Consider the following 21,532-nt stretch of genomic DNA (forward strand, 5'->3'; position numbering starts at 1 on the left):
GCAATGAAATATACAGTATAAACGTCCTAACGAGCAGCAATCCATATCATGGGTTTGTTATTTTTCAATTGATTCAGCATATTCATACTATCATAGAGTATAATTATTTTATATTCGGACGAAAGGAGTGAGGGAGAATATAATATTGTTTATACAGTATTTTAGAAGTCGAATTTTTAAAAATGTTATAAACATTATACGTAAACATATTTCATTTCATTTAAAAAAAATGTACACTATTAAATATCATTAATAAAAGGCACAATTAAGTCGGAACCGGGGGATATGAGGACGCTTAGCCCCCACCCCCCCCCCCCCCCCCCCTATTTTGCAAAGATAGACATGATCGAGACATGACCATAACCTTCATTTTTTTTTATTCTATTTTTTTTTGTCTACCCCCCCCCTCCCCCACACCGCACACACACGTATACTAAACCAGGCCTCATTAGATGTTCAAAGTATGGATTTTTATTCAATAAATGTGTTACATTAATAGGTGTATATTCTATGTAAAATATATTATTCTAATACAGTATATTTCTATGTTAAATATCACAACAAGTAAACACAGGTGATTCTGAAATGGTGTAAAAGGCAATTGCAAAAACATTTTTACAATTAACAATTTTAAAAGAATTATGTAGACAAAATAAAATCGGAAAAAGTGTTTGACTGTACTGTATAGTTGCCATGGGATTATTTTCAATAAAAGTGTCATTCCATATGTTTTCCTAGTCCCACCACTCAGATACGGAAAACACAAGTTATTACAAGAGTCAATTATTGCTGAGTGACAAGTTAAAAATGTAGAGATAAACAGACGTACGTGATAAAAATAAGGAAATTTTGACGCAAGGCGAGGGCGTCGGGATCGAAGTCCTTTTATCATCACAGAGACGCTTAAAGTAATAAATTTAAAATACATGTAGATGAAACATTCTAACAACCAAGACAACGGTGTCGGCAGAATTTGTTCATCAGATTGGTCCGTTTATAACACGAAACAAAAGGTGCAATGACGAACTCGGATTTGTGGGTAAGTTCTTGAAAAGATAATCAGTTGTAAATGTAACAACATAACTCAGTGACTTTCAATTCTACATGATAGTTTGCATCACTTGTCTTGTCAGTTATGGAATTGTTTTCTGCAAGGTATGTAATCCCTCAAACAACAATACAGGATACTTTGTCCTTCTGTCGAATACACCAGAAAATACATAGCCAGTATTTGTAAATAAAGGGGAACTAATTGTTTGTGTAAAAATATCTTGTTTAATACCACAAGTTGAGAGAAATCATGTTTAGGTAAGAACATTTCTGTCTGTCTGATCGGGCATTTTTACCCTGGGTTTAATTTGACTATAACACGACCAGCCGGTTTTGGAGGACGTTCATTCCATCAAGATGAGCCGAGCAACTGCCATAGTAAGTAGATCAAAGATAAACATAGGAGATATGATATCAAACGGGTGTCGTCTGTCTGCATACGTTAAACAGGGTCAGAGAATGTGGGTATTCATGTGTATGCAAGTGCCTTGGATGCACGTGCCCGTTCAGGTGTGACAAATGAACCTATGTCACAGGTGAGTGGTCAGGACCTTTAGGCGACTGAAGTCCAATGCCAACATTGTTACAGTTACTATGCTACCTTTACTTATGCTTGGAAATTGAGACTTTACAGATTCATATTCATAATCTAATTATTGCAATTTATGAAGAAATTCAGAGACATGAATAACATTATTTCTGTCTCAGATAGAATAAAAAAGTATGTTACACACATTATGACATGATGGATTTACTTATGACTCATTTAGAAATAGATTGGACAGGTCGAGGCTTTTTACCTCACCTCTTCGATCAAACATTCATTTATCGTGTATGTTTACTTCATAATAATTATGCATAAGTAGATCATCATTTGAACAGTTGAATGAACACTTACATCTTTTGTACATGTAATTTGATGTAAAGCATGATTCTACAAGTACCAGGGATTCAAAATTACAGGGAATGTATACTTGGAATTAATATTCTATACACATAATATATGCATGTCTCTGAACTGGCATATATCATCAAATTGCTTTACCTTTTTCATGTTTTCTATTGAGTTTCTTTTTGCAGCCTGTTCCAAATTCAGCTACATTTATTTTTAACATGTTGGATGTTAGTCATCTAATTTTGTTTTGCAGGGTTTGCCGGTACTGATAGGAGTGGGTGTGGTCGCAGTCACTGCCATCTTGGCCAAGATCTTCTTGTTTGGCAACAAGAAGAAAACCAAGTCCCCAATAACGCTGCAGGACCCCAACACCAAATATCCACTCAAGTTGGTAGATAAAGAGGTACAGTTCTTTAATAATACAGAGGGTTCCACTTGATCTGATAGCGTTTAACTGATATTTCGGTTATTCTGATATAAAACACTAGGAAGAGAGTAAGGTGTGGAATCGGTCTTCAAATTACATGTGTCTGTGTCTTTTTGGAAAATATTGATTTTGAAAAAAGGCAAAAATAATATGTCATAAAAGCTTAGTGCCATCTTGTAATTTTTATCCTACGATTAAAATTTGACATACAAAGTGAAATTGTTTTTATCTCCCTTTTAAACAGGAAGTTAGCCACGACACAAGAAAATTTCGATTTGCCCTTCCAAGTCCAGAACACATTTTGGGGCTACCTGTTGGTAAGCAGCGTCTTGTGAAGATTTCTCTTGTCACTTTATTTCATCTGTAACTGTATCCCCTGACTTGTAGAAAATAAATACTGGGAAAGATGTGAATTTATATACAGTATATCAGAAAGTATTGTGAGTATAGTCATTATAATTATCTGTGCTTGTTTGAAGATTATTTTTTGAACCAGCTAGATATTGTAATTCTATTAAATCATTTTAGTTTGACTGTTTTCTTTGTGAATCTAGGTCAGCACATCTACCTGACAGCCCGCATTGACGGACAGCTGGTAATCCGTCCTTACACCCCGGTCACCAGTGACGATGACAAGGGTTACATGGATCTCGTCATCAAGGCAGGTGCTTTGTGTTTATAATGAATTCAAAACCCAGGTGCTTTTGTCGATGAATCAGAACTTCTAGCATTGGTACATTGCTAATAATGCCAAGGGTTAAAGTGCCATTACAACACCACAATTTTCATACTAGAAGATTTTATGCAATATCTAATCAAATATTTTACATGTATGTGTTCATTTCTTATCTTTATGAAAATGAATAATGTTTATTAATTTGAAAATACATTGAAACTGCAGAAGCTCAATTGATAATTTGATAGTAAAAATTGATGAAATGGTTTTAACAGGTGTACTTCAAGAATGTCCACCCCAAGTTTCCTGAAGGAGGTAAAATGTCCCAATACCTGGAGAACATGTCCATCGGTGATTTTATTGATGTGAGAGGACCCAACGGACTGCTGGTCTACGAGGGAAAGGGTACTGCCATTATAAAATATAAACTCTACAGACCAATAAAATTTACCTAGTTTCTGTGTTAATTTTACAGAAGTTTTTTTAGTTTATGGATTTTTAGAGTACCCATTTTGAAAGAAGATTTTATCATTAAAAGACCAATCTAACGTGGTAAAACTTTCTGAGAAAATGAAAATATTAAAATATCATTTGGTAAAATCATCCACAGGTGTATTCAAGGTTCGCCCAGACAAGAAGTCTCCCCCAGAGACGGTGACTGCCCGAAATGTGGGGATGATAGCGGGAGGAACCGGCATCACCCCCATGCTACAGCTAGTTAGGGAGGTCCTCAAGGACCCTGAGGACAAAACCAACCTCTTCCTGCTGTTTGCGAACCAGGTAGGGAAATCCAATAAGGCCAGGGGGAGGGGTAATATAAGAGAAATATCAATTAGATACAAGGCTTTATTCTACAACGAAAACTGGTCCATTAAAATGGTGTATTTATCATGCCAACACTGTGGTTTTTAATTTTTTATTTAAAAATAAAAAATAAATATAATCCATATACTTTCACATTGATTTCTCATGCAAGAGTTGTCTGCTCTTGCGGGAGTAAATGCAATGTCAATTAATTTTTTTCTACCTTAATTTTCCACTGTTTACCTTTTAATGATGTTTATTGTTTTCTTAATTTACACACAAATTTGCTTACATAAAAATTGATTTTTCATGTTAACAGTGATAACTAGTTTTGCTTAATATGGTATTTAAACGTTTTACATTTTAGACTGAAGATGACATTCTGCTTAGAACAGAGCTAGAGGACATTCAGGCCATTCACCCTGACCGCTTCCAGTTGTGGTACACCATAGATCGACCCACAGAAGGTACTCAATCAAACAAGTTGTAATTGTAAACACTTTTACTCCCACACATTGATCAAGTCCCATAGAAGCTTTGTTCCTTGAGCTCAATCGTTGACCTTGATCAACATTAACATTTGACTCTTGCTTGACCAAATATGAAATCTGTTCATTTTAAGATAAAAATGAAAACAGATGATTCAAACACAATATATCATTTTTTAATCAAATTTGCATTAAAATAGGTATGCATGTACATGTATAAATACATGTATGTAAATTTGTATATTTGTGAATTAGGTTGGAAGTATAGCAAGGGTTTTGTGAGTGACGAGATGATCAAGCACCACCTTCCCCCTCCCAGCAGCGACACGGTGATACTGATGTGTGGACCCCCACCCATGATTAATTTTGCCTGCCAGCCCAACCTTGACAAACTTGGCTACAGTCAGAAGTCCAGATTTGCTTACTAAGAGGACTCTTTTAAATTAAACCTACAATACAAAACTCAAGATAAAGTGGAGGTACTCTGAACTGATAGTGACTAAGATTTATCAAGGTGAACGTTATAGTGAAATGAGAATAACTGATAGCTTTGCGTGGAGACCAAATGAGATACATGTAGGAAAAGTTCCAACAAGCACCTGCCATGAATGCTTGCTGCAATACGGCCGTGTAATCCATGTTTTCTTGTGATATTATTGTACGTGTATGCTGTGGGCATTGTTATATACATTATGTACTGTGTACTAGCTCTCTTCCAGTCAATAAATTTGTTTCTACTCTTATTATAGCAGTTTTGGATATTAACTTGAGATGTAATATGTATCACATTTTAAACCTATAACAATAAGCATGATCCATTTAGATAAAAAATGTACTACATGTAGTAGCCTCTTCTCTAGACTCAAAACAAATTTGATAGAGTGATCTGCCCTTTGAAGTGAAAATTGGAATTCCATACCCAAATATTAGACCAATGAAATGGCATCAATTCCATCTCATTTACATGTAGCTGGGAAAAATGCTAAGATACTTTTCAATATGGATTGAAGCTAGAACTCTTTTAAATTGGTCAATAAGATAGTTGTCAAACTGTTGGACCTTCAGATGATTTTGATAGAGTTTGCTATGCTTTCAGATAAATGCTGGTAGATTATTAACATTTAATTGCTGGATTAAAGTTCATTGGTTTTCACAAGCATACAAAGGAGGAAGTATCACATTTCCCCTTAACATAGATCCATCAGTATTTGCAATGCTTGAGGGCTTTTCCTCTAATAAAGTGAAACAAAAAACTTATAAAAATTAACTTTAATGACAAAAAATTTCATGTTTAAAGTTCTGGAATATCCATAAAATCTAAAATACTACATGTATAGATATAAAACATAATGTATGATAAATATGTATTTGGTACAAGCTCTGTGTTAATAAATCTGTAAAATAATGGATAAGGAAGCAATTACACATATGTTGGTACATTTCATAGTTTATGGTTAATTTTAATTACCCTGTATGGCCTCTGTATGATAAACAGCTAATTTAGCTTTGGAAGTTGAAGTCTTTATTCTTTGCACAACCTAAGAATTTTTCAGGTGCGATTAATTCACATACTGTAGAAGCAGAAATATTCGTTGTGGATTTAATTTCGTTATTTTCGTTGGCCATATAATTCAACGAAATTAAATCCATGACGAATTTTAACCTAATTATTTATGAATGCAAAGAGATAACGAAATGACAAAATTAAATGCCAACGAAATCTTTTTTGGTTTAAAAACAACGAAATTTTGACCCAACGAAAATATATGTTTCTACAGTATTTAAGAAAGATGAGGGCTGTTTGGTAAGAGTATTTCTTGAATTCCTCTTACAGAAAAATTGTGTGTAAAATATACAAAAAGATATTCAATTATAAAGCAATTATTGAAGTTTTAGTTTTGGATGGTGTCTCAAAAGCATATAACAGAATTTTATAACCTGAACAGGTCAACATGTATACTCATAAGCCATAATACAAAACAAAACTTGCTCATCAATCAACACGGCTGAAACTAACCACTAGTTTTGGGATCATATTCAAAACACAGCTTATGAAGGGTTGGATAAAGTTTATAACATCTACAGTAACAATAAGTTCTACATGAATTTTATACATATTACAATCTGCATTAAAAAATGTTAATGGTTCAACAATGATTCATGTACATGTAAGTCTATATAACAATATATTTTTCATTATAAAGCACAGAAAAATCACAACAATGGGGGATAACAATATGAATGACTAGTAAAGTTTTTCCCAGTGATTTCAGTCATCATCAGAACAGAGTCTATACTAGGAGATTCAAACTCAACACTACTGTACAAAACAATATCTACTGGTGGTGAGGATCACACATCCCCTCGCTTTAACATCACTATTCTACTCTACATGTACAAGTCATGAGCACTTTTAAAATCGTAACCTCACCTTTTTCAGAAAATTTGGTAGAAAAACTCTATAATAGCACCTCTGAACTTTTGTTTTTTAAAGGACTAAACAGATTTCTAATAGTATATGAGGGACCTAAAAGCTAAACAAGTCTTTGCTTCTCAATTGACAGAAAATCACTGTCCAAATCTCCATTACAAAGGTATGAATATTTTACAATCTTAAAGGCATTCTTCTCCAATCTTTATAATTTGAATACAAAACAGCAAAGAGTTTGACTGAGGTCCATTCACAAGCTTGAACATTTAACACGCAATAACAATACATAAAGACCAAGAAATTGTAGAGAGTTACTGCCCCTGCTCTACAGTCTACTTGTTCTTCTCATTGCCCTCTTTCTTGGAGGTCGATCTACAGAAGGAGGGAAAGCAGATCTTGTATCCCAGCCCCCAGTGATACAGCGAATTAATCAGAGCAATGGTCCCTCCCAGCAGTAACAACCCAAGACTGTGACATCCACGGAACAGCGCCCACATCATCACTGAAATAGAACAAGGGCAAGAGTGAATGCATTGATCAGTCTGTCAACATACTAGTCTCTATTGGTATACTACAAACCTCTATTAAAAGGTTTATAAAAAAGCTTCAAATAGGTTAATTATAAATTCAGTATTCACCATTACAACATCGAATGAAGACTTCATGCTGTCCCACTAAAGTGATAGGAACAAGAATAGAATTCCTGGGTCCCCCGCCGGTCAAGCAGTATACTAGTATCAAGTCTATCGACCAAGGCTATTTAGGAACTTGACCAAGGTATTAGTGATATAAACATTTGGTATAAATTTTATGAAAATCCGTCAAAATTTGTAGGCATGAGAGCGCTTACAAGGTCAACTTTTGGATAAAACGGAGTCATTATTGTGGTCAAAGTCCCATAACTCCAACAAAAAGTATCGACCAATGCTGATTTTCGAACTTGACCAAGGTATTAGTAGTATAAACATTTGGTATAAATTTAATGAAAATCCGTCAAAATTTGTAGGCATGAGAGCGCTTACAAGGTCAACTTTTGGATAAAACGGAGTCATTATTGTGGTCACAAAGTCCCATAACTCCAACAAAAAGTATCGACCAATGCTGATTTTCGAACTTGACTAAGGTATTAGTGATATAAACATTTGGTATAAATTTTATGAAAATCTGTCAAAATTTGTAGGCATGAGAGCGCTTACAAGGTCAACTTTTGGATAAAACGGAGTCATTATTGTGGTCAAAGTCCCATAACGCCAATAAAAGTATCGACCAATGCTGATTTTCGAACTTGACTAAGGTATTAGTGATATAAACATTTGGTATAAATTTTATGAAAATCTGTCAAAATTTGTAGGCATGAGAGCGCTTACAAGGTCAATTTTTGGATAAAACAGAGTCATTATTGTGTTCAAAGTCCCATAACTCCAACAAAAAGTATCGACCAATGCTGATTTTCGAACTTGACCAAGGTATTAGTGGTATAAACATTTGGTATAAATTTAATGAAAATCCGTCAAAATTTGTAGGCATGAGAGCGCTTACAAAAAAGTGTGACGGACGGATGCACGGACACACGGACCCACGGACACACGGACCCATGGACACACGGACGGACGGACGCCCGGCATTTCTATGTCCCCGCACCGCGTTGCGGCGGGGGACAAAAAGATTTCCCAGGGTCTACTCTAGAGCTTTGAAATTTAATTGCAGTATTCACGTAAATAAAATTTCAGGTATCAATAGAATGATGAAATCTATTAAACTTTAAAGCGTCTTTCTAATTCAACAGAAATTATTTTTCCACCAATGATCTTGTATGATAATAATAAAATCACAGTTTCTATGAATCCATTACAGCTCTCAGTGCCTTGGAGCTGACTGTCATTTTGAGGGAACATAACAATGTATTAGATCTATGGGAGATAGTGCGTTTAATGAAAGACCAATAATTCATAATAAAAAAAATCATGTTTGATACTAATCTACCTTTGCATAGATATAAATATGGAGGATTTCTTTCTATATAACCGGTACTGTATGCAAACAAATATTAAGGATTTCACTCAATATACCGATACATAAAAATATTTAGGATTTCTTTCTATATATTCATATAAATATTAAGGGATTCTTTCTATATATACATATAAATATTGAAGGTTTCTTTCTATATATACATATAAATATTGAGGACTACTTTCTATACATACATAAAAATATTGAGGATTTCTTTCTATATATACATATAAATATTGAGGACTTCTTTCTATATATACATATAAATATTGAGAACTTCTTTCTATATATACAAATAAATATTGAGGACTTCTTTCTATATATATACTAGTATTCATATAAATATTGAGGATTTCTTTCTATATATATACTAGTATTCATATAAATATTGAGGATTTCTCTTTCTATATAAAGATATAAATATGAAAGATTTAACAATTTTTCTCTATACCTACATATAAAGATATAAATATTGAAAATTTTTTTCTTTATACAATAAAATAACCACAGCCCTTTTATCACCCACAGCACTTGTTGCCGATTGCTTTTCCATCAATTCCTCAACAAAATCTCTATTTATACCATACCAATTTATGCCACGGACCAGAGAGACAGAGAAACTCATTATCTTCTTAATTTTGGCAAGATGAGACAGTTTCAATTTTTTGTGGCTTTCATTTTCTTGAAAAACTGCAGAAAAAGTTATTTCAGTAAGAAAATAAGATAATCCATCATTATGACCCAGTTTTAGTCCTCGAGAGGAACCATTCGTCCCTGGCCACCTTTCTGGTCAAATCACTCAAATGTTTCACACAAATTCAGTTTTACATTAAATGCACCAACACTATTGAGGAGAACTGCTATTGAATTGTCTGTTAGGAAGACATGATGATAAAATGAAGATTTTGATGGAGATGTTCTTTTACACTACATTATATTTGCAATGACAAGATAAAATGCTCCGATGATATATGTGCTAAAGCAGTCAAAAAGAATAAAGAGACATTCCCAGCCTTGTTTGTTGGTGTTCACCAATCTAAAGCCATTCTCCGTGACATTTATGAAGCAAACATACGGCAATTGAAACAAATGATTGAACACTTTAGAAATTTCCACTTTCATAGTAGTATAATGCAACTTGTGATTTCGTTATACAAAAGATACAGTAATAATAGCTATATTCTGATATAAAAAACACCCTCTCCTATGTGTTAGAATTGGTTGCTCCCTCCTTATCCCAATGGGCATTGCAAAATACATGCTTGTTCATTTCCAATCTCCAATTTCATGCATTCAATGTTTTAAGTTAATCCCCCATGCAATTTATCACAATTCCACCAATAATACGGTAATATAATTATCACTAATTAATTTTCTTGCCCCTAATGAATTAAGAATAGGCTCCTGTGAAAACCCTGCCACCATTATTTAATTTTAAACAAGCAACATTTTTTCTCCAACACCTTTTTATATATCAAAACTATTCTCCAAACATGCACAGTAATTCAATATCCCCATTGTACAAAAACCTGTACCACATCATGCATTAATCGGGACTATTCCCCCCCCCCCCCCCCGATAAAACTAGGTACCATGCATTTATTGGAACTATTCCGCCTCCCCACACCCCACCCCCAACTAGGATTCATGCATTCATCGGGACTATTGACCCCCTCCCCCACCCCTTTCTTAGATATCACATGCATTTATCAAGGCTATTCCCCCTCCCCCATTTCCTTCCCTAAAAATCACATGCATTCATCGGGGCTATTCCCCCTCCCTCCCCCACTATGTATCATTAGCTATGAGTACCTTTTGTTTGTACAGTCGCCAGTGCTCTTTGCTCGAGATTTTCCAGTCTCTGGTGAAGACCCAGTAGAAGTAGACACTAACACAAATACAGACGAGTCTAACACACAGGAAAAGGAGAGGAAGAGCACACAGGGTGCTCACAAATGGAAGGCAGAGGGCTGAAACTGAATCAAAGCCCCATATCAATACAACATCACTGCAGGCCTTACCCCTACACTGAAAAACAAAAGGCTGATTATACCTGTAGTCAGAAATAAAATGAAACAGGCTTAGACTGGGTAAATGGGAGTGGTACGAGGCGAGAAAGCAAACGTGGAAATTTCAACATGGGGACAATTTACACTAAATATGCAAGGGACCCCTATTCATCTAAATATTCACCTGCAAAATTAACTTTATGTATTGATATATTTTTAGAGAAATATATAAACTTTCAAGAAACATTTATTTAGCATTAACAATCTATGTGTAAATTTTTAACATTGATTTCTGTAATTATTACTTATTACGAATACAAAAATCTCCACATTCACGGTTGTCATATATACAGCTATTCTGATACATGGGAGGGCACAACACTTAGTCTATTTATTCCGTGACATGCAACGAAAAGCCATATCAGGAGTCAATAGCTGCCAGTGTTGCAGTTTCAGAGACTGAGAATTCATCAGATAAAATCAGGAAATTTCAGAGTACAAAAAAGCGAGAAATTTATAGCTGTGAAAAACAGTCATACAAGTTGAATCAGATAAAAAAATATATCTTGGTTGCAATTCAGAATGAAATTAATTCATGCTTTATATGCCAATTGATTTCAAGTTGTGAGTAGAGATAACATGGAATATACCACCAGATTGACAGAGTGATTGACTAAGACACTAGATTAAAACACTCATTTTCTCTTATCCTCTCTAATCTAACAATCGAATATGAGAATATATCCTTTGATAGGAAAAGGTTTATCAAAAATCCAAAATCGATATTTCTCCAAAATTGATTTCTTCATTAAAACATGCTTTATCCATTGTTAACGAGTTGAATCTTTGCCGGCGATGCCTAATTTATAGTAAAGTGGTTTGAAATGAGTGAGCTGTCATCACCTCTAGTCCATTAGAACTTGTTCTAGCGGCCATTGGTAGAGGACATTTTGTGGACGATGGAGCCAGAGCTTTCAGTCAGCCATTGGTCGCCTTAAGCTTAACATTTTTATAATTGGTGTCTTTTGTACTAAAGAACTCTGTTACATTTACAGAGAAACTAAGAAATATAAGAAACTTGATATCATGAAACTACATTCACTGTTTCTGATGATCAGCGCATCATAGCTAATAAAAGGGTTGTGATGAGATACATGTACATAAGTTACAGGCTCTGAGATAATTCTACACACTGTTTATAAACAATGTCATCAGTGGTTACTTTATTCTTTCCGTGCTCCAAATGATTCTGATTACAAAACTGAACAGGTCCAATTATAGGGGCCAGTCCTTCCTGTTACATAATTCTACCTCAATACATCAAATCTAGCTGTGTCTCCTCGTTTATTGATTACCAATGACTCGTAGTTCAGATATATGCTTTGAATGCATCAGTCTTGTTCTACTGTCAATACTTAGTAAACATTAAACACCAAAGGTACATGATTGCTAAATCAAGACACTTTCATTAAAACTACTTAAATCTGCATTATCGATCCCCCTGTTTTTCTTTGTTGAGAAATTACATCTAATCACAGCTTGCTGCGGACTTGTCTTCCTAGATAGGTAGAAATTTATTCAACTCCAAGATCAATTCAAGAGTCGTTAACACCGATTCCCAAGACAATAAAACTTGTCTACCACTAACACTGCTCTCAGATTCTTGCAATTAAGGACTATGTCACTATATGTCCAAGCATCAGAATGGTACATCCATGTTACCTTTACTCCATTAATGCCAGGGGCCTGATACACTCACCTGAATTCAGTACCTGCCCCCTTCAAATAACTTACCTATTGTGTGAAGGGTGAAGAATAATATACTACACAACAGCAAAAGGCGAATCATGTCTTTATCTACTGTGTTGACTGTGTACCAGTACATCAATGATAAACCTACAATGTCAAATCATAGCCATATAAATAACATTACATTCTGTATACTGTAATTCCATAGCATTAATGTCATCATTAAGTTACATAGTGCATAAAAACATTAATGATAAACTTACAAATCATAACCATATAAATAACATTCGTTCTGTATTCTGTAATGCCATAGCATTAATGTCATCATAAAGTTATATAGTGTATACTGTAAGTCGTTTCAATTCCACGGTGTTTAAATTTCACGATTTCTCAAAAAGTACCAATCGCGGTGGTTTTAATTTCACACCTCAAGAAAACCAGTTGATCAAAGTAAAAGTATGAACATGTTTTTAAAAACTAATGTTAGTATTTACGATGGGTTTAATTAAACGGAAAAATGATAAATCGCAAACATAGTGAAATTAAAACCATCGTGACTATTTGCCAATCTACAGTATAATGTCATCATTAAATTACATAGTGTATAAAAATATTAATGATAAATTTACACTGCCTTATATTAATAATCTGTACATGTATTCATCTTTTCAAAAATATTTTGTATATAAAAAGTTTATTTCCTCCCAATCACACTAGTAAAGTTTTCGCCTTGTTTTAAAATTGCCCCAATCGAGTTTGACGAGGTATCACAATTTTAAAAATATTTAAAAATTTTAAAATAAAATCCTAGAACACTGAAGGTGATTGTGGCAATAATTATAATATGTTTTACGGTGCGACCGTTGGGGCGAGCACAGCATGTAATCAAACAATTAATTATAATAAACTAATAAAATAAAATTAACAACGTGAAATTTGAATGCCAAAAAATAAAACATACCTATTTTTCAGTAAATTTTCATTATTCATAGTTTATAAGATTTGTTATAATTTATTTATATGTAGAACAATAGTTTAATCTCAGATACAATGTTGTTAAATAATAAAGATTTTAATATATAAATATTCATTGCACTGCATCTCCTCTTTTAAAGTGATTGTGATTATGATTGATTGATTGATTTCCCCCTTTTTTTTGCAGTAGACATTTTTTCTTAAACTTACATATAAAACTTGACTCATCATAGAGCTCCCCCCATGCTAAAAAATTTTTCATTTTTGTCAATTTATACATAGAAAATCGACTTACCATGGATTTGCCCCTCCACTTAAAAAAAAATAATTAATGTTTAATTTAATTTTAATTTACGCTTAAAAATATTTGCTTATCATGTTAAAAGAACATGGTGTTGTCCCCCCCCCCCCCCCCCCCCCCCCCCTGCATGTAATAAATGGAAGTGAAAATAAAGAAACCATTGAACTGCTAAAGAGCTAAAGGATTAGAATTTTCATGATTTATTTTTCTTTTTGCTTGCAAAGATTTTTTGGATGAGGCTGCCATCCACCCACCCACCCCCTTTAAAAAAAGGCGCTGCTACGTATAACGTTACGTTTCAGGAAATTACCGTAATTATAGTGAATAAAATATTTGTGAGCATTCATCCAAATTAGTGCAAGTTACAACTGTTTCCTGTATCTGAAGAAATGTCCTTATTCGTCAGCTGTTCTTTATCTTAGCCTTTGCAAGATTTTAAGAGGATTTTGGTCATTTCAGAAGATTTACAATAACTTCAATTAGAGTAATTTCCCCTTATCAGTGCTTATTGTGACGTCAAAGCTGACGTTGGTTAAGTGTCGTCTTACTCTTTAAAACTCCCCTGAGAAATAAAAGTATGCGAAGTATACTGTTTTATTTACTTAAAAAGCATGATGTTCTTAAAATTACACATCTTATAAGCTTTTCAAAGGTTTTACTTTGATTCTCGGGAGAACGTGATGTTGGAACGTGAGGTTGGAAACCATTGGTACTATGAATTGTGGGTCAAAATTTACTGACTCCGAAAAAATATATCGGATCAATGTGTAAACGTTTGTGACGTCACACGATTATGTTTGATTGAAAATGTACTGAGGTGAACTTTAGAGGTAACATTGACTGTATGTCGCTTACATCGTTATTGTTTTGTCTTGCTGATTCTCGTGAGAGTGTGAAGTGATAAAAATTGCCATGATTACAGGGAACTACTGGGACGATTAAAACGATGCATTACTGGTCCGATTTACTGACGCCAAAAAAATCCGTTGAATGAATGTGCAACTAGTCCGAATTTTCTATTCACACACGCCTTGCCGGTAGAGCTCGCTTCGCGCCGGCGCTGCGCGCCGGCGAGCTGCGCTCGCTACTAGAATTTGTATACATCTACTAATTTTTTCACTGTATAAGAGTAAATCGATATATTCTGCTGATTCCCTGAAAATCACCATAAATTAAACTGACTGATTCCTAGCCAAAAGACGCATCAGTTTGATGAACTGATACACACCTACTTGGAACACTGGTTGCAGGATATATTGTACATTTATAAAAAGAAAGTGTTCTTGTATACAGTAGCCTCAACATTAAATTAACATCTATTTGTATTATCATTATGTAAGACTTGGTATCACATACATAATCTTTCCCTCTTCTGAATCATTATGTTATACGGAGAGGGCAGCTGATTTGGGATTCAGATGAAGAGGCGGGAGTATTATGAGCACTTTGATGTCAGTTTGATCATTTAAACATAAAGTCACGATATCTAATACTGATCATGAAATTACACATAACAAAGAAAAGAAACAATTTGATTTCCATAAAAAAGCAGTAAATCAGTACCATTCAGTATCACCTGAAATCAATTTTCAGAGATGTATTCATTTTGTGGATTCTATTTTACATATCAATCAGCAGATTTACATATTCAAATTTCCTAAAACCTACAGACATATGATCTAGTTCAATACCCATATAAGGTCAATAAAAGACCATATTTTAGTCCCAGCAGCACAAAATTTATATAAATTAAACTCTAGACTATAGAATACCTATAGAAAAGAGGGATCAAGCAAATACAAACTGCTAATACAAGGCGACACTAGGAGTTGAACCAAGGACCCCTGCACTTTTAGTCAGATGTCCACTGAGCAATCCTGGCTCATTTCACAGTAGACATACCACTTTTCTTAATTCTGACCAAACATAATTTGGTTACTGCTGGTAGAGCAATTAACATCAATAGAATGACATGGATTCTTATGGTAAATTTCTTTCTCAGGTGTATCCCAAAATATTCAAGATATATTGACAGCAAAATAAATTTCCAACTTTGAGAATTGATTGAAACCTTGTTTTTCTGTTACTCTAAAGCTGAAAAAATATTTACGGTAAGTATGATCTTGGGAGTAAGACGTGTGGTTATGTCTAATCTTGTTTGATTTGAAGTGAGTTTCTAATCCCTGAGCATTCAAAAATACAATTGATTTTTACCATGTTTTAAGGTACCTCACTACACCCAGACTTATACCTTTTAAGACACTATATCTCAAGATGGCGATTTAAATGTTTTGTTAAACTGTTTATTTCGTCCGATTCGGTTGCATATTGTCATAGCTCAGTGGCTAAAGTATTGGGCTTCTGATCCGAAGATCATGACTTCAAACCCGTCTGGAGCTTTTGTTCTTGTTTTTTCATCCAAAATTGCAAATTTTTTGCCTATTTGACTTAAATACTTCTTATCAATTATGATATCTATCATAATCAAGTAATTTTCTGCTGATTTGAAAAAATATTTCAAGGTGTAGTGAGCCACCTTAATAAGGTAACAGATATTTTTTTTGTTTTAATGGCTATTTCTTGGACTCTGTATATAGCTGGGATTGCCATTTCCCTCTCCGTGTGATTCTCTGCGGTACTTACATACGAGGGCCACCCCTCTCTGTGTGATTCTCTGCGGTACTTACATAGGAGGGCCACTTCCCTCTGTGTGATTCTCTGAGGTACTTACATAGGAGGGCCACTCCTCTCTGTGTGGTTCTCTGCAGTACTTACATACGAGGGCCACCCCTCTCTGTGTGGTTCTCTGCGGTACTTACATACAAGGGCCACCTCCCTCTGTGTGATTCTCTGCGGTACTTACATACGAGGGCCACCCCTCTCTGTGTGGTTCTCTGCGGTACTTACATACAAGGGCCACCCCTCTCTGTGTGGTTCTCTGCGGTACTTACATACAAGGGCCACCCCCCTCTGTGTGATTCTCTGCGGTACTTACATACGAGGGCCACCCCTCTCTGTGTGGTTCTCTGCGGTACTTACATACGAGGGCCACCCCCCTCTGTGTGGTTCTCTGTGGTACTTACATACGAGGGCCACCCCTCCCTGTGTGGTTCTCTGTGGTACTTACATACGAGGGCCACCCCTCCCTGTGTGGTTCTCTGTGGTACTTACATACAAGGGCCACCCCTCTCTGTGTGGTTCTCTGCGGTACTTACATACGAGGGCCACCCCCCTCTGTGTGATTCTCTGCGGTACTTACATACGAGGGCCACCCCTCTCTGTGTGGTTCTTCGGTACTTACATACGAGGGCCACCCCTCTCTGTGTGGTTCTCTGCGGTACTTACATACGAGGGCCACCCCCCTCTGTGTGGTTCTCTGTGTGATTCTCTGCGGTACTTACATATGAGGGCCACCCCTCTCTGTGTGGTTCTCTGCGGTACTTACATACGAGGGCCACCCCCCTCTGTGTGGTTCTCTGCGGTACTTACATACGAGGGCCACCCCTCTCTGTGTGGTTCTTCGGGTACTTACATACGAGGGCCACCCCTCTCTGTGTGGTTCTTTGCGGTACTTACATACGAGGGCCACCCCCCTCTGTGTGGTTCTCTGTGTGATTCTCTGCGGTACTTACATACGAGGGCCACCCCTCTCTGTGTGGTTCTCTGCGGTACTTACATACGAGGGCCACCCCTCTCTGTGTGGTTCTCTGCGGTACTTACATACGAGGGCCACCCCTCTCTGTGTGGTTCTCTGCGGTACTTACATACGAGGGCCACCCCCCTCTGTGTGGTTCTCTGCGGTACTTACATACGAGGGCCACCCCTCCCTGTGTGGTTTTCTGTGGTACTTACATACGAGGGTCACCCCTCTCTGTGTGATTCTCTGCGGTACTTACATACGAGGGCCACCCCTCTCTGTGTGGTTCTCTGCGGTACTTACATACGAGGGCCACCCCTCTCTGTGTGGTTCTCTGCGGTACTTACATACGAGGGCCACCCCCCTCTGTGTGGTTCTCTGTGGTACTTACATACGACGGCCAACCCTCCCTGTGTGGTTCTCTGTGGTACTTACATACGACGGCCACCCCTCTCTGTGTGATTCTCTGCGGTACTTACATACGAGGGCCACCCCTCTCTGTGTGGTTCTCTGCGGTACTTACATACAAGAGCCACACCATAAAGCCGGATCGGCAGCGTGTTTTCATATTCCCCCTCGTACATCGTAGTGAACAGGTGTCGAGGAAAGAGGAATGCCTGAGAATAATAACACTACATACAGACTGGACATCAAAATAGTTATACTGCATTCTTATCAAGAGTTTTCATCATTTATGAATACATTTATCATCAATACATGTATTATTTTAGAATTAACCTAAAATAAACTTATGTAAACAATATCTAATAAATTCCTATATCTACAAGCATTATTTTTCATCTTTTAACTATTTTTTCTTATCGTGATGTACACCTATAAAGTTGCATGTTTACCCATAATGCCATGACAGTCATGATGATTGCCATAGCAACCTGCCATATTCTGAGTCCCGGAGGGAGGCGTATATATAACTGGTCACTGTGTCCCAGAATCTGACTCAGCTGAAAAAACAGAGAAAAACAGACAAAGTTAATAGTTGTCTGGTTGTCTGTAGTTCAAAGCAAATATCTCTTGTGTTTTGAAAATTCAATCATCACTGTGACACGTCATCATGGATTTTCCAATCTTCATATCTATGATTTGTTTGGTGCAAAAAGACATCAGTAATTCTCTTCAATTCACCAACAGTCATCTAATTTAGAAGGCCAATTATCTAATATCCTTTCATCCAAGTTAAACATCATTTTACTATGCCATACCATAAACATCATTTTACTATGCAAACCATTGCATAACCTGCTCTTTCACATATTTAACCAACCGATGCAAATCTAAACAAACACTAATAAACACTGTTTTCCTACCGAAACATCTCTACAGCCTGCTAATAAACACTGTTTTCCTACCGAAACATCTCTACAGCCTGCTAATAAACACTGTTCTCCTAACGAAACATCTCTATAGCCTGCAAATAAACACTGTTCTCCTACCAAAACATCTCTACAGCCTGCAAATAAACACTGTTCTCCTACCGAAACATCTCCACAGCCTGCATATAAACACTGTTCTACTAACACATCTTTACAGCCTGGTAATTAACAAAATTTATCCTATCAACTCATTTCTACAGACTGTTTCTAAACTTTTTTATCCTACCATCATTTCTACAGCATTTTTATAAACATTGTCTTCCTACACTTAAAAATAAGTAGCAAACAATAGAAAAGATGTCAATGTGACAGAAAAACCAAGTTTTGAACAGTATCTGTAATCTATTTGTCAACCCTGAATTGATAAATGCTATCTATCTAGAGAAATGGGTTACTCTATATGCAATACTTTGCCAAAAAATAACTATGGTCAAGAGGGGGTATTTTTGTCATAATTTATCAAAATTCAAAATCCAAGAAATGTTCACATCTCTGCTATATGTACAATTGATCTGCAAAACAACAACTTCCTATCTTAAAAACTGAAAGAGGAGTTATCCATTCAATAGGGTACCCTTTTTGCAGTCGCCCGCCTGCCTGCCATTTTCATAATTTCAATAGTTGGATTTTTTTCTTTAGAAAACTCGGCTATAAAAAACTTCTAGAGCCTACTAATAAATGTTGTGAATTAATAAATAGGATTTGTCTTCAATCTAGCTTTCAAATGAGAGAACTTTAATATTGCTGTCTGATGAGAACTTTTATTGAAATTCCTAGCATATTAACCAAGTTTTCTTGCAGGTTGCAGTCAAGAATATATTCATTATAACATACTATTAATATCAAGTATTTTATCTAGAGAGACAGACAGACACAAGGTTACATAACAAAACATAATAAACAACTCAACGTTCTCTTATAATACATTTGTTTCTTCTTATGTACTCTTGAAAGCTCCTTCAAATCTATTAAACAAGTGTGTACTGTTAAAAGCTTAAAGAGAAAAAACATTTATAAGTTGTGTAATCTTTCTATACATATAACATCACACTGAACTGATTATTATAATGTTTGAATGATATGTCTGAGAAAATTTCTTCTTGTGCATCAAACTACAAACACTCTTTCTTCATCACAGACACCAATGTATATATTGCTAGAGGTTTCTCATGAAGAAACCGTCAGATTACACTCCACGTACATAAAATAGAATCCTTCATATTCACGATGATCACATACAATTTTACTTATTCATGGATAGACAGTTTAAAAAAAAATGAATCCTAATATATTAATTCAAGTAAGTATTTTTGTAGGGAGGGGGGATGCCTACATTATATAAAGTCCAAAATTATTGATCACTATGAAATGTTATGATTCTACAGTACATGAAAAGGTGCAACTTTCTGGTGATGTGCCATTTTCATATATATATATAAGCAAGGTGAAAATTAAGGTTATCACGTCATAGTACATGTACTATCATAGCTTATACAGAGTTAAGTCCTCTATACTCTTTCCACACAATGAGTTTCCTTTTTCAGCAATTGAGCATATCAATTTACCATTTATCAGTTAATCAGATGTAGCCAAATCAGCTTTGAAGTAGATGACATAAAGTTTGCATACAAAGAGATCAAAGACAACACGGCCTATTCACCTTTGACCTGTGGACGTCCCCATCGTCGGTTTCACCCACTCCGAGGAGTTTCCTGGTCTTTAGTCGACTGTGCAGGTCTCCACTACTATGCTTCCTATAACAGAGGATAGTACATTCATTAAATTGTTCAATTTATCAGTTTGAATAGTGTAGATTTTTATTTAAACGCGAGGAATTAATATCTGCGTAAAATAGCAAGAAGCACATTTCCATATTTTAAAATCTCGCCTTCATTTTTTGGACGGATGTAAACAGCATGAAACTATGATAAAAATTTGGGATTCACAATTTTTTAAACTCTTGATTTTATAAAAAATGGATGAATCGCAAAATTATGTACTCCCGTAAAATAAGGAATCTACAGTATGTTAAATAGCTTTGTGATCCAGCTTTATTATAAATTGAAAAATAAAAATTTTGCTCTCAAATTGTTTCTTGAATTAAGCTTTATAAAGATTTTGTATCTGTGCATCCATAATTATGTTGATGGCGAATTCATTATGAAATAAGGCCTTTTCAATTAAGTTTTTTGTTCGATTTTCAGGAAGACCCGTTACAAATGTTTATACAGGGTGCCCCGACAGCCCCCATGTACACATAAATCCAGCTACTCTGTGTCAGAACCTTTAGACTTATGTACAAACAACTCTCTTCCTTCATTTTCCGCATTCCTAAACATGATTTTGGTGGTTTATAATTACTCCCTGCTCTAAGATGAGATAATAGGAACACTAAGTGATAGTGATGGGGAGCATAAACTCGCTGTGTTACGTTATTGCAGACGATTTATATAAATTATATCTATGAAGGAAACCAAAAGTTTCTTGAGTGTAGGAAAAAAGAAGTTGTGTGTATCTTCTTAGGTTTTCTAAACTTGTCTGTAATTGAATAATTGCAAAACACACCAATACAGGGAAAGTGATCTAATACACACAACCAGTAAAACACATTAGAGCAACTCTAACAAAGAACTACTAAACTGTGACCTTGGAGATAATGATAATAGAGAAGTGAGTATTCTTTGCC

The 21,532-nt window shown here is 35.5% G+C and overlaps 2 protein-coding genes across 10 annotated transcripts in view; one reads left to right on the plus strand and one right to left on the minus strand.

The window, feature by feature from the left end:
- Nucleotides 1-882: 882 nt before the first annotated feature.
- On the plus strand, nucleotides 883-5,083 carry LOC105323232 (NADH-cytochrome b5 reductase 3). Of its 2 annotated transcripts, none has more exons than XM_011422269.4 (8): nucleotides 883-1,039; nucleotides 2,199-2,348; nucleotides 2,617-2,689; nucleotides 2,927-3,033; nucleotides 3,324-3,453; nucleotides 3,659-3,828; nucleotides 4,220-4,319; nucleotides 4,596-5,083. In XM_011422269.4, the coding sequence occupies exons 1-8, from the start codon at nucleotides 1,019-1,021 to the stop codon at nucleotides 4,766-4,768; spliced, it is 924 nt and encodes a 307-aa protein (XP_011420571.1). In that variant the 5' UTR covers nucleotides 883-1,018; the 3' UTR covers nucleotides 4,769-5,083. The 2 variants fall into 2 exon arrangements, with proteins under 2 accessions (XP_011420571.1, XP_011420569.1); XM_011422267.4 differs by lacking the exon at nucleotides 883-1,039 and adding an exon at nucleotides 1,285-1,428.
- A 1,799-nt stretch (nucleotides 5,084-6,882) lies between these two features.
- Nucleotides 6,883-21,532, minus strand: part of LOC105323229 (tumor protein p53-inducible protein 11) — a 46,627-nt gene continuing 31,977 nt past the window's right edge. For 4 of the 8 annotated variants that reach the window (XM_034449622.2, XM_034449616.2, XM_034449599.2 and 1 more), the window contains 5 exons: nucleotides 20,507-20,600; nucleotides 18,310-18,417; nucleotides 17,979-18,072; nucleotides 12,588-12,689; nucleotides 6,883-7,273 (listed from right to left, as the gene is read on the minus strand). In XM_034449622.2, the coding sequence (XP_034305513.2) occupies nucleotides 7,104-7,273; nucleotides 12,588-12,689; nucleotides 17,979-18,072; nucleotides 18,310-18,417; nucleotides 20,507-20,600 (568 nt within the window). In that variant the 3' untranslated portion in view covers nucleotides 6,883-7,103. Of the gene's footprint in view, nucleotides 7,274-10,596; nucleotides 10,813-12,587; nucleotides 12,690-16,637; nucleotides 16,651-17,978; nucleotides 18,073-18,309; nucleotides 18,418-20,506; nucleotides 20,601-21,532 lie in introns of those variants that run through there. The other 4 variants (XM_066084315.1, XM_066084314.1, XM_034449649.2 and 1 more) reach the window with 4 other exon arrangements.

The sequence above is a fragment of the Magallana gigas genome, chromosome 5 (assembly GCF_963853765.1).
Source record: "Magallana gigas chromosome 5, xbMagGiga1.1, whole genome shotgun sequence".
NCBI classification, from domain to species: domain Eukaryota; kingdom Metazoa; phylum Mollusca; class Bivalvia; order Ostreida; family Ostreidae; genus Magallana; species Magallana gigas.

Coding starts and splice junctions, on each gene's coding strand:
- LOC105323232 (XM_011422269.4), top strand. CDS start 1,019: ATGACGAACTCGGATTTGTGG. Junction 3,454..3,658: donor GCTGGTCTACGAGGGAAAGG/GTACTGCCATTA, acceptor AATCATCCACAG/GTGTATTCAAGGTTCGCCCA. Junction 4,320..4,595: donor CATAGATCGACCCACAGAAG/GTACTCAATCAA, acceptor TTTGTGAATTAG/GTTGGAAGTATAGCAAGGGT.